Source organism: Brachionichthys hirsutus, chromosome 13, assembly GCF_040956055.1.
Source record: "Brachionichthys hirsutus isolate HB-005 chromosome 13, CSIRO-AGI_Bhir_v1, whole genome shotgun sequence".
Classification (NCBI taxonomy): Eukaryota; Metazoa; Chordata; class Actinopteri; order Lophiiformes; family Brachionichthyidae; genus Brachionichthys; species Brachionichthys hirsutus.
Window position 1 is genome coordinate 4498164 of NC_090909.1, and position 15816 is coordinate 4513979.

The following is a 15816-nucleotide window of genomic DNA, read 5'->3' on the forward strand; positions in this document are numbered from 1 at the left end:
CCCCCCGAGCCCCCCCGCGACCTCAAGGTAAGCCTGTTGTTAAGCAGCAGGCATATTCTGTTTTTATATCGATTTACTTTATTCCTTAATAGTATTTTTTTGTTGAACATCAACTTTTTAGTTTCGCGGCTCCAACGCGTCAAGCTAGCACGAATTATTTCATGGAGCCTCGGAGGATTTTTAGAAACCTTTTTTTTTATTTTTTTTTGGCGTAAAAGTATTTTAAGTATTCGAAATGATTGTTCCCGTGGCCGAGTTTTAGCTTTAGGCGTTGGCTCGTTTATCTGCGTAACCCTCGTTGCGCCACCGTGACAAAGTTAGCCAGTCTCCGTCTTTACGAAGTTAGCGGCTGTCGTTGGATTCCGGGTCAGGTACGTGTGGTTTGTTTCTCGGTCTGTTGTTGTTGTTGTTGTTGTTGTTGTTGTTGTTGTTGTTGTTGTGTCATGTCATGCTTCCGGGTCGGCTGCTGGTGAGCCGAAGGGCCTTTGATGGGTGCTAGCTATCAATATATAACTTCGAGGTTCGATGTTTTTACTGCTACCTTGTGCTTTATCGTTGCGGTCATCACATGAGTTGCACGATGCGCCTCGCGTCATGACGGATCAACAAAAGACTTGTGGTTCTTTTAATATGCTGGTTTTGAGTTTAAATATTTGATGGTATATGGCACAGAAAACAATCCACCTTCTATTACTGCAGTTACATAAATATGCAAGAATTCCTGTATGAAGTTTGCAATGTTCTTTCTACGTGTGCGTTGGTTTTGGTCAATTGGAGACTCAAAATCAGTTATATATTTTGATATTTGGTTTGTTTCTGTGCCAACCCAAAAACGGGGGGGGGGTTACCTAAGAATTGAATAGACTCGAGCCCGGGTCATAGGAAGGACGTGAGTGTGATGGACAGATACTGGGAATCACTAAACGGATTTTGTTACCGATCTTTTCATTATTAATTCCCTCAGTCACTGTCCCATCGCTCACATAACTACACACACACACACACACACACACACACCATACCCAAGAGAGAATACAGAGAAAGATGTTGGTGAAAATGTTTTGAATCCGAATGTTCACTGAATTTCCTCTTCATATACGGTTTCAGGCTATTTCGCACTCATCATAGTTGTGTCGTTGGGATTTGGGAATGAATGAATGAACTTCCTCCACGTGGCTTTTGTGTTGCAGGTTGAGCTGCAAAGGCGATTTCATTAAATCATTAAAAATTCATTTCTTTCTTATTTATTTTTTTTTAGTTTGCTTTCTTCAACGCCGTCAACAATGTCTGCAGAGCCCCAGCCCGAGTGCCTGACCTGTATTGACTATTTGGAGTCAGACATTACAGCCCCCCCCCCCATCTGTGTGCAGGAGCTTCCTTCTGGGGATGAGAAGCTTCACTAGTTAGAGAAACTCCTTCGCTGTATTGGTGTAAAACACGTTTGTGTCCTGCTGGAGGCCGTTCGAGGGAGAAACTGAATCCCCATCGGCTCTCTCTCCCCGCTCTCCCGGGGAGTAGATACCCTACACAGGAATCGCCCGTCTCCGGCCCCTCCTCGCCTTTGCCCACCTGCGGTGACATGCTGGGGGCACTCCTGCGCAGGAACATGTCCCAGAAGCTGAGTGTGCTGCTGCTGCTATTCAGCCTGGTGTGGGGCTTCACGTTGCTGCGCTACACGGTGCAGCGGCCTCGCCACCAGAGCAGCGCTGAATTGCGTGAGCAGATCTTGGAACTCAGCCGCCGATATGTCAAAGTCCTCACAGAGGAGAATCAGAATTCACCGAGTGGACCGCAGGGGACGTCTATGGCTGGTTATGGTAAGCTCGTAATCAATGTGTAAGATAATTACTCCTCTATAAATATGTGAAAAAAATACTCATTATCTTGTTTTCTTCCTCCTTTCTCTCACACAGCTGATCTGAAGAGGACTATAGCTGTGTTGCTGGATGATATTTTGACACGGCTGGTCAAAATGGAGGGGAAAATAGAAGGGATGGTCAATTCCTCCTCCACGAACGTGTCCCACACAGCGGGGGGCGTCCTGTCCTCTGCTCCCGCTGCCCCTCTGAAATCCTCAAAGCCGGCGGTGCCCGGTAACCACCCAGGAACGTCACGCCTTCACCCGCACGTTCCTAATAGGCCTCGGCCGCATCAAGGAGCGTAGCGCTGATGGATATGCCGATCAGCATTTATCAGCGAGGTAACGGCGAACAATTAAAGACATGGACATCCAGTGTGATCACATATGGGATGCTTCTCAGAAATGTTCAACCTCCGTGGAGGGGAGGAGAAAGACTTCGTTATGCGCTATCGCATCCAATGCTGGTATTCTTTTCTTTTCTTTTCTTTTTACCAAGCTTATCGGCAAATGTTTTATAGTCGCACCGTCGACTTCATTTAGCTTAAATGTTTAGCATCTCTTATAATGCTGTATCAGCATCTGACTGTTGCAGCAGATGAAGAATGGCATAAACACTTGCCCAATGGACTAGATTCTCAAACACCGCATTGTAAAACAGAGTCCAAGGCTCATTTTCCTTTGGTGTTAACTGCAATTTCAACATATCAACATGCCGAACTCAAAAGCAGTCATCGATAATTGCAATAGTTTATACCGACGTGTAGCTAATAGGTGCGTTTAATTTTTGAGCTGTTGCAGTTGCTAAATAGTGTCCTGAAGAAGATTTTACTTTGAGCGGCCACATAGATTTGAACGACGGATGAACTGTGTCGTTCACCTGAAAGAGATAATCCAAAGAATGTTGTTTCCATTCCACCAGAAGAGACTATACATATTTTCAAAGTTGCTACAGGATGGTTTGTACAAAACATTTATGCAGCTTTAGACGTGAATGGATGATGCCACTGTTTAGATGAGTGTGTGTGTGTGTGTGTGTGTGTGTGTGTGTGTGTGTGTGGCCTATGTATTGCATGAAATCCAATAATGCCCTTAACCTCATGTTCAGAGGAATTTGGCTTTGTCTGTAAATCAAATTGAAGTTCCCGTTTAGTCAGTTTTCTGTTTGCTGTTATGTTTACAGACATGACTGTTTGCACATGTTCAGGGTTCATGTTGCTCTGCAGAGATTTCCTAAAAATAACAACCTGATCCAACTTTGGCTTTAAGAATATTTTAAGGAGATGGATGTTGCACATTTCTGCTGGTCCTGACTTCTTACCTTTGTTTTCATTAAGATGAACTGTGGGCGGTGGCAAAGATGGGCAATATCGGGATTATCTGACACCAAATAAATGTTGGCGATTTATTAAAATATGAGGCAAAAACCAAAACTTCGTAGTATTTCTCATGTATGATGTATGAAGGCATTTAGAGTGAAATTTAACTGTTATGACTGTCTTTACAATGAGTGACGCTGAATGTGTATGTTGCTTCATTTAGCTAAAGTATTCAAAATTGCAAACCAAGCCTGCTGCTGTGAGATTTTACTAATAAATAGATTAATGAAAAGTAATTCTACCATTTCAGTCAGTTTTTAAATCAGATTTTTTTACACTTTATTAAATGTGTTTGGAAGAATAATGTATGTGTTGACATTGTACCCAACACAATAGAGTAAATTCATTTTGGTGTCCTTCCATCAAAATGTTGCGTGGAATGTCTTCATGTTGTGCCCAAACAAAGCAGCTAGCATATATTTTTCCTTTTGGGAGTTTAGGGGGCGGAAGAGGCGTGACAGGATGTGACGTCAGAAACTGCGGCGCCATAACGCCCACTTCTCGCGCCATCTTCTATTTTGGGTTAAACCTGAGCATCGGCGTGTCTGGAAAAAAAAAAAAAAAAAAATCGTTTGTATTATCTTCTCTAAACAATGAGTGACGTTGAGGACGGAAATTATGAAGGACGGGTAAGCAGTTACTACAAATGACGTCAGATATCCCTTCCGTTCGTCCTTTTTTCCTTCCTTGTGGATAGATAGATAGAGAACACTATGTTAGGCTAATGCTCAGCTAACGACGGCTAATGGCAGCTAAATTGCGAGCTAAACTTTAGCCGCATAGCGCCATACCTTTTTGGTGAATGGCGACGTCCCCAGAGAGTCGGAGGGTGTTTTGGTTTTTAAACTAAAGCCAACATTTTGCATGACAAGGCTGAAGTTATCCTCTGGTTCGATGCTCACCGGCCCGTTCGACCGAGCGTCAACGTGCACGGCCGCACGTTTCAGGCTTCGGTGATCCGAAACCGGCTTTCAAATTTGTGAAACCTCGACGTTATTTGCGGAGACGAATTAAAGGGAGATAAAGTACTCGAAATGGTAAAATATTACCTGGATTTTAACATTTAGAGTTCATTTGAGAGCGTTTTCTCGCCAGTGTTCTCTGATGACAGGCCAGTTGACCCATGGGTGACGTCACGGTGTATGTTCCGAGAGTGTTATAAAATATCTTACCTTTTTCCTGTGACACTTCATTGTGATGGTTTATCCCCCCCCAAATATATTAAAGCTCTTTCTTTCCCTCAAATTGTTATAATACATGAAGTATGTAATATTTGAAGTATTTCATGATTTGACAGTTGGATACAATATACAAAGTCATTTCGACTCGATCCCAGAGAGGCTGCATATTCCTAAAAACATCTACTGAGGGGAGACGTGTTATTTTTTCTAATTCCCAAACTTCTCTGGACGTGGTCTCTTTCAAAAGTAACCAAACACTTGGACCGTGTTATTTGTCCACGACATCATCAGGTCCAGGTTGCGTAGTCTAAGGTTATTATTTTAATTCAGTATATCCATATTTTATAATGTGATAAGTGAAAGTGTCCTTCTTAAAATGTTTTTATTTTTGGAAATGGGCTAAAGATTTCACAAATTTGAAAGTGAGTTACAGACCAGGTTAAGGCTCTCATAACGGTACCACGGAGACGGGAAATAAAAATCAAGATTTGCCTGTCAACAATACAAATTAGATTTCCCTCATCGTCAAATCAGAAGCTAACTTCAGCATCTTTTGTGCAGCCTTCCCGGTCGACTAGCTACTGATGCGTAAACCGGACCCCTGACTGTCGGTATCTTTAAAATCCATTAACAGCTGCAAATTGTATTTACATTTGGCCTGCTTGGTTTTAGAGTTATCCACCATTTTGTACGTTCTTTTGTGTAGCCAGCCAGTTAATTAGTTCACTGTCTCTCGTCTTCCCTGCTTTCACGCTCTTTATTAAACAAATTTAAATATTTGCTACATTCATTAACTTTACGCTGAAACTATGTATGTTACATTTCTGCACCTTTACTCTTTATCCAATTGTATTGCATTAAGTGTCATTTATTTAATTCAAAAATATTCTTCCTTTCTCAAAATCTATGATCTTAATTTTATTGAATGTTCTTTCTTCATTAAGGTTATTGATCGTGACGGATTTGAAGAGTTTTATCCAAGAATGATGGAAGAACAAATTTCAAGATAAAAGAAGGCTAATGAAAACATGTACAGAGCAGAACATAGAAGTGGAAAGGGAGGAAATGTGACGGAAGAATGGTGTCAGATAGACGCGGTCGCAGTGTAATGGCTTAAATGAAACCGGTGTCTGTTTGGGTGAAGAGAGAAAAACTGACCTGGAATCAGAAAATGAGAAAACTGAAAAAAGAAGAATGAAGAAGGATAGAAATCCTGAGAGAATCGAGTAGCGTGTAAAGAATCTGGAAGAATGAATGTGTCCCTAGGTTAAGTAAACATACTGTTTGTGTCATATCTTCATTACCATGATCCCTTTTTGTAACGTGAAAATGCATGTTTAGTTCTTTTACCTTGATGGCTCCCGTGTTTAAACGTAGGCCACGCTGTAAACGAGATATTCATCTATTGAGATTACGAGATTCCTAACCCTTTCCTTCACAGTTAAACTGCATTATCTAAATATACGACATACTGTAGTACTCCCTTCTCTGTACTCGATTGTTGTTCTGCTAAAAGAAGTAACTGCAATTGCTCGATATCCACGAGAAGTCGTTAACATCCCGGTGTGGCAAATAGGGGTCGCGCTCCCCGTCCAAATCGGATCACGGGAGCCCATCCCGGGTCAAGTCGGATAGAAGATCCGGCTCGCCGAGCCCGTCCAGGGCCTCCAAATGTTCCAGATCCAACTCTCGGTCAAAATCTGGGTATGTACGCGAGAACCTCACGAAAGCCTTTGTGCAAATATAGGAGTGCTTATTATAGAGACTCAAATATGTCAATCATAATCCCAGATTATGGGATTTCCTCTTTGCTGTCGTGTGAGTTTCTCGTCTGTTCCATTCACGTTGAGCACCTGTTCTCCGCCGGGTCCGTTTCAGGTCCCATTCGAGGCACCACTCTAACCGGCGCCGTAGCCGTTCACGCTCGCACTCTGCTTCCCGTCGGAGGAGGTCCCGCTCTCGCTCCTACAGCCCTGAGAACGGCCGCAGGAGGAGCCGGAGTGGCTCTCCGGCGTCGGACGGGAGGCGGCCTGCTGGCTCCAGGGTGAGCTTTCAGGACTGAAGTTATGAAGACTCTTGCAGAAAACCCACTGCAGGTGTTGCAAGAAGTATTCAGTGTGTGGAAGATATTCTGACGGGAATTTTATTTATGTTAAGCTTTAATTTCAAGGGGAATTAAATGCGTCATTTTTTTTTAAATGGGTGAAACATTTTGTTGTTGATGATGCAGTGAGAAACCGCTTAAACATGACATTTAATAGCCCCTTTTTATTACCCCCCCCCCTCCCCCCCCCCTCTCCTTGTACCAACAGAGCCAGGACTTGACAAAAGAAGCGCATAGTCCCGGTGATGCTGATGTGAGGGTACGTTGAACCTCTAACATATTCTCGGAGAGTGTTGTAATGTTTTATGTGTGGGTCAAAGATGCTGCTAATAGACAGGCTGGTTGGCATCCATTGATATAAACTGATTTAAATAATGATTTGATTGGTAAAGATTCTTCAGACTATTCATCATCCAGTTATTCTGTGTTTTATTGAAATGGCTGTATTTTATTTTCTATTACAGATATTAAGTGACGACTTGTGTGCGTTTATTTCCGTGCTTTAAGTGGTTGACTCTGATCCTTGTTGTTGTTGTTTTTTTTTTTTAACCCTCCAGGCAAACCCTGATCCCAGCAAATGTCTGGGGGTTTTTGGCTTGAGCCTGTACACCACGGAGCGCGACCTGAGGGAGGTGTTTTCACGATATGGTCACCTGGCAGGGGTTAATGTGGTGTACGATCAGCGCACCGGTCGCTCCCGTGGCTTCGCCTTCATTTACTACGAGAAACTTGAGGATTCCAAGGAGGTATTGGGGAAATATTTGTTTTTCTTTAGCGATCAGAAAGTCAACGATTGTTCGATTTGCGTTTCTCTGGTGTTTTTAGATGGCAATGAAAAGTGGTAATACATAGTAGTAGTTGTACTTATTTGTTCCCTTTGACAGTTTTTTTTTTTTACTACTTCACAGGAATAATCTCCCATTGTAATCCATAATTCTCGGTTTCAAGGCTTTTCAATACAGATGAAGCCACTGTGATTACATGAGTTTGCCACTAGGTGTCAGCTCCGTCACGCTCCCCTGCTGTCGTGTGATGGAACTCTGAATTAAATAACTTCACCAAAAATCATTTAGACTGATTTCTTTTTACCTTCCTTAGGCAATGGAGCAAGCCAATGGCATGGAGCTGGATGGGAGGCGCATCAGAGTGGACTTTTCTATTACCAAACGGCCCCACACCCCCACGCCAGGAATATACATGGGCCGACCAACCCAGTAAGACCAATATTGACGTCAAGTCGTTTCAAACTGTAGCCTTTTTGGGAAGCATTTATATCAATTTCTGTGTGTTTCAAATGAGGGGCGCTTGGAAGTCATGAGCTTTTTTTTTTTTTTTTTTATCTGAACAGCAATGGAGGTGGATTTGGCGGCGGCGGCGGCGGCGGCGGCAGCGGCAGCAGGCGGGGGGGAAGAGACTCGTACTACGACCGCGGCGGCTACGACGGCTACGATGAGTATGACTATAGGTATAGGTGAGTAAATGACCCGAGTACAAAGGTGACTTCAAACGTTTGCGTGTGTGAAAGCGTTCGATTTTGTTGTGTCTTTGCAGTCGTCGGCGCTCGCCATCGCCCTACTACGATCGGTACAGGTCTCGCTCCCGCTCCCGCTCCTACAGCCCACGTAAGTGCGAGGAAGAAGCACCAAGTGCGTCCGTCGTGTCGTGCCTGGACACAACAGATTCACACATCATTGATTGATTTCTCTCTATTAGTAACAGACTTGTAACGGCTCTAACGCACATTTAATTTTCTCTTCGCAGGGCGATATTAAGACGCGTCTTCCAACGTTTGGCTTCCCTCCAATAAATTGATGTGTGGATTCCTCAGGGGGGGGACATTAAAAATGTGCATGCCTCTTTGTTACATGCAATATGTCTTAATTTTAAGATGCATTCATTGATTTTTGTCGAATGTGAGCGGAGAATTCAGAACTGTTGGTAAAGATACTTTTTTTTTTCTGTCCCACGATATTGTTCCGCTTGGCAGATGAATAATATGGTTCTTATCACAATGGAGAAAAAACTGATGTTGGTAAATGTTGTTGGCCGTTTATTCCAGCGCTCAGAGGATGGTCCCCTTCTCGCATTCAGTATTTGTTTTTCTGTTATTACATTTTTGTTTATTTGACAATACAAAAATATGAAAACCACAAATTGTGTAATGTCGTTGTCTGGCTTTAATGTGCAAGAAACTTTTGGTTTTGTTTTTTAAGGTGGGGAGGAGTTACTGCGTTAAGTTGAGTGGGCGAGGTGCTAAAAAACAACTTGTGGGAGTTTCACAGAACAAGAACAAGACGATATGCATGAATGTATATGATCACACACATTTAAAGTGCGTTTCTTTTTCCTCTTGAATCACTCTTTAACACATTTGATTGTTAGTTTTCTTCAATACACCAAATAAAACATGCCAGGAGTGACTTTTACCAAGCCTTTATTTATTATTGGATGGCTTTCATCGCACAAGATACAGAACAGCGATGAATATTCTACATTTATAACTACTTCCCTACGACGGCAACAAAATAGCTCTGCTTGGCTCCGTCATCATAGTCCTTTGTCACATATCTGACTGTAGTTGAACAATAGAGACATTTGCAAACTGCATCAGCACAGCTTGATCGGGGGGGGGGGGGGGGGGATCACAAATGAGATGTGGCATTGGATGCGAGACGAGGTCCGAACGGGATCATGCAGCTGGAGTGCCCTGATCCCAAAAGCAAACCGGAATGAGTGCGAGGCTCCTTATCTGCAGACCTTAGACCTGATGAGGCGCTCCGGTCAGAACGAGGTTAATAATCATCGCCGACGTGTTGCGGGGGCCCCCTCAGCGTTGTTGGTTCACACCGAATCAAGGATCAATCCCAACATTCCGAGATGAGGATGAGCTGGAAGGGTCAAAGTTTCAGCACCCGTGAGACGTGAACCAAATGGCTCCACGGATCCCTGAGCTACTTTAAGTCCTTTAACCTGCCTGTGCAGATCATTCTTAAGTTTTTCCTTCGTAGAGAAACGGAGCTGCCGAAGGGAAAGACGGACGAGGAACTTGATTTTATGGTCACACCTGAGGTTGTGTTGTGTTGTACGCGTTTCTCTTTCTTCCCTGAGATCGGGCATCGACACAGAATCGACATGATGGCTAAAACTTTGATGCGTATAGGAGACACAATGGGGCATTTTCACAAGCTGGGAACATATAGGGAGATAGAAACTCTTGAGATGTAATATAGATATATAAAATCGTATATTTAAACAATTAATTTAGGATTGGAAGAAAAAAAGTTGTGCCAAATGGTTATTTCTCGTGCTGGAGAGGTTTTAATGTTCTAATCAAACAACTGTCGAACTGTGAGGATACCCTTCAGATGTGATGTCTAACAGGGCAGGACTTCTGCATGGTTTAACTACAGGTGGGGGGGGGGGACTAAAATCCTCGCATCAGGCTCCAGCAGGAACAACCCATTTAAATGTCTGTTTCTGCTGATTATCCTACCTGGCAGAGTTCTAGATGTCGAGCTGAAACATCGCCTCTCCGTTTCTATCATGATGAACTTCATCATTCAATGGGAGATGTTTTCTGATAATGAAAACCTGGAACTACGTCCTGTTGCGTAAAACATTAAAACTCATTCTGCAAACAACTTCTTTTTTCTGTGTGATGTCATTTATTCCTTCTTCTTTTTTATTTAATAACTCTGGACCGGTTTAGATGAATGCATAAATCCATTTTTATAATCAGTTTCAAAACTTTCAAAGTTTTCCATCTCAGTTGTTGGTGACAGAAGTTAATTTACTCCACTTTAACATTTGCACAAGTGACTGCTTCAAAAACTCAATTAAATCCACCTCAATTAATATGTATTTATCAAATGAAATTAATTACAGAAGGAATCATGATTACCCCGAACAAAATCAATATTCACAGTGATTAATAGCAATATTTTTAATTAACTTTCCCACCTGCGGCATCAAACATCCTATTATTTTCCAAATTCAAATCATCATGTGCTTTCCACACGATCCAGTGTAAAATACATCAAACGTAAAGCACAATAAACTGCTTCTTTCAGAAGCTAATACATTTAAACATTTAATTTCTTTTGGACTAGTTTCAAAAATACATTTTCTCAAAACCAAGGGAGTCCATGAGGATGCTGAAACCAACAACCTCCCCCCCCCCCCCCCAGCCACAACAACCAAAGCACACTCATCTTGAGATAAATAACAACACAACAATCAACAGCTGTGCATTTGGTTTTCTTTTTCGTTTAAAATAATGACAATTAAAAGGATTTCCAAGCTTATTACTATAAACACAATATATAGTTAGAAATCCAAGAGGAAAGAATTTCATAAAGTTTGCTTCAAATATCTCTTGAAAAGAATTGGCCTCGTCTGAAACAGCAAACAGGAACAGTACGACTGGTGAAATTAACAACTTTTCTGTGTTTAAAAACAACACCAGAGGGATATTATTGCCATAAAACATCCCCTCAATTTAAATCCTTTTTTCCCCCCAAGTCTTATTGATCCACGTTTAGTTCACCTTTTGTACTCTTTCCAATCATTTTCACAACTGTTCAAAAAAAGTGATTTAAAAACAACATACATTTCCTTATATTAGCTGTAATCAATTCGGCATCGATCCATTGATTAAAAGTCACTTGCTGTGGAAAACCAAATGATGCGTTTTAAAGTAGAGGGGGGGGGGCACAACCCGCCATTTTCTAGTGAGATGAAAGTCGTCATTCTGGTGAGAATAATCAGCATTTATTCTGTTTGGGATCCTTCAAAAAACTCCCGAATCAGAGGTAAAACACAGGCGTTGTGTTTGCACCCAGGAACACAGACCTGCGTAACCATCCGCGGCCGGATTATTCCCCCTCATTCAAGTTATTGTAAAGGCTGCAGTGCAGAGTCTCCTCAACATGGCGTTGACCGCTCTGCGCCCTGCAGGCTGTCCGTCCGAGCCGGTGCGTTGAATGCTTACAAATGCAAAGAGAACATTGTAAAAGTAAAAAAAAAAAAGAGAAAAACTAAATAAAACCGCCTGGCACAAGTTAAAATAAATAAAAGTAAATCTCACCAGAGACCAGAATCCCGTGATTCTGCGCATTGGCGGCGCAGACTGTCTCTACATGTTGGAGTGAAGCCAACGGCTCCAAGTCGGGCTATAAGCGCCTTGTTTTACTTAAACAATCATGGCTGCCCCCCCCCCAACCCTCCCCAACCCTCCCCAACCCTCCCCAACCCTCCCCAACCTCACCGTCCTCTCTAGAAATATGTTTCACCAGATCGATTGTTCTCAGATCTTTCTCCTGCTCTGACCATCTTCCCACAGGATGCAGTCCAGTCAGAAACTTGATGTCCCCCTATGGAATTAGTCCATTGAGAGAGGACGTGCCGAAGCGGGGGGGGGGAGGGGGGGGCGGCTTTCTGTACATTCCTCAGTGATACATTCCCTAAACTCCTCCTGCAGAGACTCTGCGCTCTGGTCGCCATGCATCACTTCATTATTAAAACCCGGCTACGGGATCACGTGACCTCCGTCTCCATACGTCCGGTCTGGGACGTCTGTCCGACGGGCGAAGCACTTTACGGCAGAACGAACGCGTGCGTGTCGCGATTCGTTACTCCGCGTGACGTGGAAATAAGTGAAGACAAATAAACCAGGTTGCAAAAAATTGTTTAAACTCAACCAGGTCGATCGAATGCGTCCAGGTGGATACATCTTTAATTTAAATTAATGCAAGTTTAAAATATAAAATATATAAATATATTAGATTTATATATCTTTAATATAAAACTAAAACACGGTTAAAGAGTCGCTTTAAACGGACATTTAACGCGCCATTGCGCGCGCCTTTCACGGAAGCTGTTTACACAAACGCTTCGTGAATGTAAACACAGAACGTTCGTGAAAAAGTTCGGAACGGTGGTGAGAACGCGCCGCGGGTTCGGGTTCGCGTTTCGTTTCATCTTTTAGTCCTAAAGCCGAGCAGAGAGTCCACGAGGCGAATGCGTAATTGGCGCGCTGATGCCTTATAGAATAGTCGAACCAATGAACGCGCGCGTTGAGGCCGAGCCAGCAGCGGCGGTGCGGACGGGTCTGCAGCCCGCTGATTGGACAGCCCACTGACCAATCAGAGAGCTGTGTGTGTGTTTGCTCAGCAGCTGAGGGAGTAAAGCCCGGTGAGAGCCACGGTCCCCGGTCTGACTCTACCCATGAGCAAACACGCAGGGAATCGTCGTCTCAGCTCAAAGCGTGGCTCTTCTGCAATTTACATGGAGTTTCCACCCACGTCAAGTTTTTCCCAACAACTAATTTATACAAATAAAAGGCTTTAAAAAAGTAACTTATAATATCAAATAACTGAAATTTAATGAGGGGAAAAATAATTATAAATGAATATGTGAGGAATATTCCATAGTATAAGTCAGAATAGGTGCAGAATATATTTATTAGATAGAATGTTAGAGTACAAGTACAGTCAAACAGTAGTATTATTACAGTACAAGTACAGTCAAACAGTAGCATGTATTACAGTACAAGTACAGTCAAACAGTAGTATTATTACAGTACAAGTACAGTCAAACAGTAGCATGTATTACAGTACAAGTACAGTCAAACAGTAGCATGTATTACAGTACAGTAGTATGTATTACAGTACGAGTACAGTCAAACATCCTGTCTAAGAGGAGCATTTCAAATAAAGCCCTTGCGGTCTTGTTTCCGTTGAAAGTCCTTCGTACATAAATCATCGACATGTAACATGATCATCCTGAAAACAAAAACAAGAAAATATTTCAGACACAATCTTTTTTATCGAGCTACACAAAGATGTTCGGAATATTTATCAATGTCACGATAATAAACAAAACAAAAACACACAGAAATGGAAAAATAGGAGATTTATTTCCATATATAATGATTTTCCAAGGGGGGGGGGTCTAAAAATGAAACAAGTTCTGCTCTTTCGTGACATCGACCTTGTGCTCGTCGACATTGTTATTGATTATTATTGATTCAATCAGTCTTCAGCGCTGTCAACGCTGTCCTTCTGACGGGGGGGGGGGGGGGGGGGGCAAGCAGACTTTTGGCCTTTTCCGGTGAATGTTTGTGACACGTAAGCCATGTAACGTGAATGGGCCGGGCTGTGCGTTACATACGACGCTCGGGTGGCACGTCGGTGTGGGAGAGGGGGGGGGGTGAACGCCGCTCCATGCTGGGGAAGTGTAGGTCGGCGTGTTCGCCATGCGCTCCGCCTTATCCTCCTCCCTTTGTTCAAGCGCCCTTAAAATAAAGAAAAGCGCGCTCCCGTGGAGTCCACGCACGCTCCGATGTGATCAATGAAGTAATTGGGGCCTGCCGTTGGACTTTGAGCTGGGTTTCAGGAGGACATGGCCTCTTCTAGTTGGACAAGATGGATGACGTCTGTGGATTGTAGTATACGTGACGTGTCACGCGCACGTTGCGCGAGGCTCTGAGGGGCGGCGCAGCCCCCCCCCCCCCCCCCATAGTTTAATGTGTTCAGCGTGCAAATTAACAATACAACGCAATACAGTAATGAGTGCCCCCCCCCCCTCATTTTACTCTATAAATACAGCGCCGCCCGTGCGCAAAGCTCCCCCCCCCCCCATATCATCTGCGGCTCTCCGTTGTGGGCGTGTCCAAAGCGCACTGCCGCTTCGCCATTCATCAACCGGCCAATGAGAACCGCGGATTCTACGGAGAATGTGATTCTAGTGAAGACGCGCTGAATTCTCACGGAATCCCTCCACGCACGTCGCTCGCCAGGTTTTCAGGTTTTCTTCTTCTTCTTCTCCTCCTCAACGCCAACCCACTCGCCCCCCTTTGGTGTGTGTCCCCCCCCCCCCAATCTCAAAACACTTAATTGAGCAATTGGGATTCCTCGCGTGGGCTGATTTGTAGTTTGAACGCGTGGCTCATTCAAAAAAAAGCCGGAATAGCGGAGGATTTCTAGCCCCCCCCCTACTCCTCCTCTTCTTCTTCTTCTTTTCTTCTTCTTTTCCAGGCTCCAGACTTGGAGGCGGGCGCCAGCTTTACCGTGTGTGACATTCTCTGCGTCTTTGCCAAAGAGGTTTGGAGGAAGACTCAAAGCAGTCCCCCCCCTCTCTCTCTCTCTCTCTCTCTCTCTCTCTCCCTCTCTCTCTCACTCAGCCCGCCATCGTTTGGGGGGGAGACGCGCATTTAATAATTGAGCGTTTATTTATTGCGCGATCGCGACAGCGGGGCGAGGGAGACGCACGCGCACGCGCACTGAGGCCGCCAGTTTAAATCTCTCTGTGGCTCGGAACGACCGGACGCACGCCACGGCCGCCCCCGCCGTATAGTAGTAACTGCGATTTTCGGCGACTCCAAAAAACGCTGGGATATATTCGTGAGCGCAAGACAAACTTATCCCCCCCCCCCCTTCCCCCCTTCCCTCCTCAGCCGTAAAGATTGTACCCCCCCCACCCCTTCCATCCAGCGCAGAACATGAACAAGCTGTACATTGGGAACGTGAGCGCCGAGGCGAGCGAGGAGGACTTGGAAAGTGTCTTTGAGCAGTGGAAGGTTCCGTTCAGCGGGCCGTTCCTGCTCAAACCGGCTACGCGTTCGTGGATTGCCCGGACGAGAAGGCTGCGATGAAGGCCATAGATGTTCTTTCAGGTGAGACATTTTGGAGTTCGAATTTTTTTTGCGTTTCTTTCTCTCACGCAACCTTTGCTTGGCCTTTTGACACCGTCCGCTCGCACAAATGGCTGTCCCGGTTCGCTTTAAAATGTATTTTGTTTTTATTTTAAACACTAAATCGTAAATTCATCGCGTAAAGACGAGCCGCGTGGATGAGAACCCAAGGCTTTCTTATTTAAACGCACGTCTCTGTTGCGTTCACGGCGGATCCGTGGGATCTTATCGCGCAACCCCCCCCCCCCCCCCCCCCACACACACACACACTTTTGGCACGATTTGGAGGCCGCACCGTGGTCACTGCTTCTTCTTATTATTTTTTTTAACCAGTTTCAATTTGAAACTTATTCCATCATCTCTGACTCCTGATCTGAGGCCTTCTCGCTTCGCCCACGCTGCCGCACCAGGTGGTTTAAATTGTGTTGGTCAAATGGAGGCCAACTAAATGGAGCGACGCGCCCGTTTGCTCCTGGATCCCGGTAGCCCCCCCCCCCCCGGTTCGTTAGTAAAGTTCGCGGAGGTTCTGATCTCCTGCGCTGTTCATTCTTGCATTGGGATCTGGGAGTCGTGTCTGGTTCGCTCGTGTCTTCCTAGTCTGA

The 15816-nt window shown here is 44.3% G+C and overlaps 3 protein-coding genes and 1 long non-coding RNA gene across 4 annotated transcripts in view; 3 read left to right on the forward strand and 1 right to left on the reverse strand.

The window, feature by feature from the left end:
- Positions 1-225: 225 nt before the first annotated feature.
- On the forward strand, positions 226-2938 carry ccdc126 (coiled-coil domain containing 126). Its single transcript, XM_068746946.1, has 3 exons — positions 226-371; positions 1259-1817; positions 1914-2938. The coding sequence occupies exons 2-3, from the start codon at positions 1580-1582 to the stop codon at positions 2162-2164; spliced, it is 489 nt and encodes a 162-aa protein (XP_068603047.1). The 5' UTR covers positions 226-371; positions 1259-1579; the 3' UTR covers positions 2165-2938.
- Positions 2939-3737: 799 nt separating this feature from the next.
- On the reverse strand, positions 3738-4087 carry LOC137902851 (uncharacterized). Its single transcript, XR_011105751.1, has 3 exons — positions 4029-4087; positions 3879-3923; positions 3738-3782 (listed from the first exon to the last, which is right to left on the reverse strand). It is a non-coding gene; the product is annotated as an uncharacterized lncRNA (long non-coding RNA).
- On the forward strand, positions 3748-8936 carry tra2a (transformer 2 alpha homolog). The gene is made up of 9 exons (XM_068746945.1): positions 3748-3866; positions 5995-6122; positions 6297-6462; positions 6731-6781; positions 7080-7268; positions 7621-7736; positions 7871-7993; positions 8074-8144; positions 8284-8936. The coding sequence occupies exons 1-9, from the start codon at positions 3831-3833 to the stop codon at positions 8292-8294; spliced, it is 891 nt and encodes a 296-aa protein (XP_068603046.1). The 5' UTR covers positions 3748-3830; the 3' UTR covers positions 8295-8936.
- Positions 8937-15022: 6086 nt separating this feature from the next.
- Positions 15023-15816, forward strand: part of igf2bp3 (insulin-like growth factor 2 mRNA binding protein 3) — a 16051-nt gene continuing 15257 nt past the window's right edge. Inside the window, 2 exon segments of the mRNA XM_068747052.1 lie at positions 15023-15125; positions 15128-15243. Coding sequence (XP_068603153.1) covers positions 15023-15125; positions 15128-15243 — 219 coding nt within the window.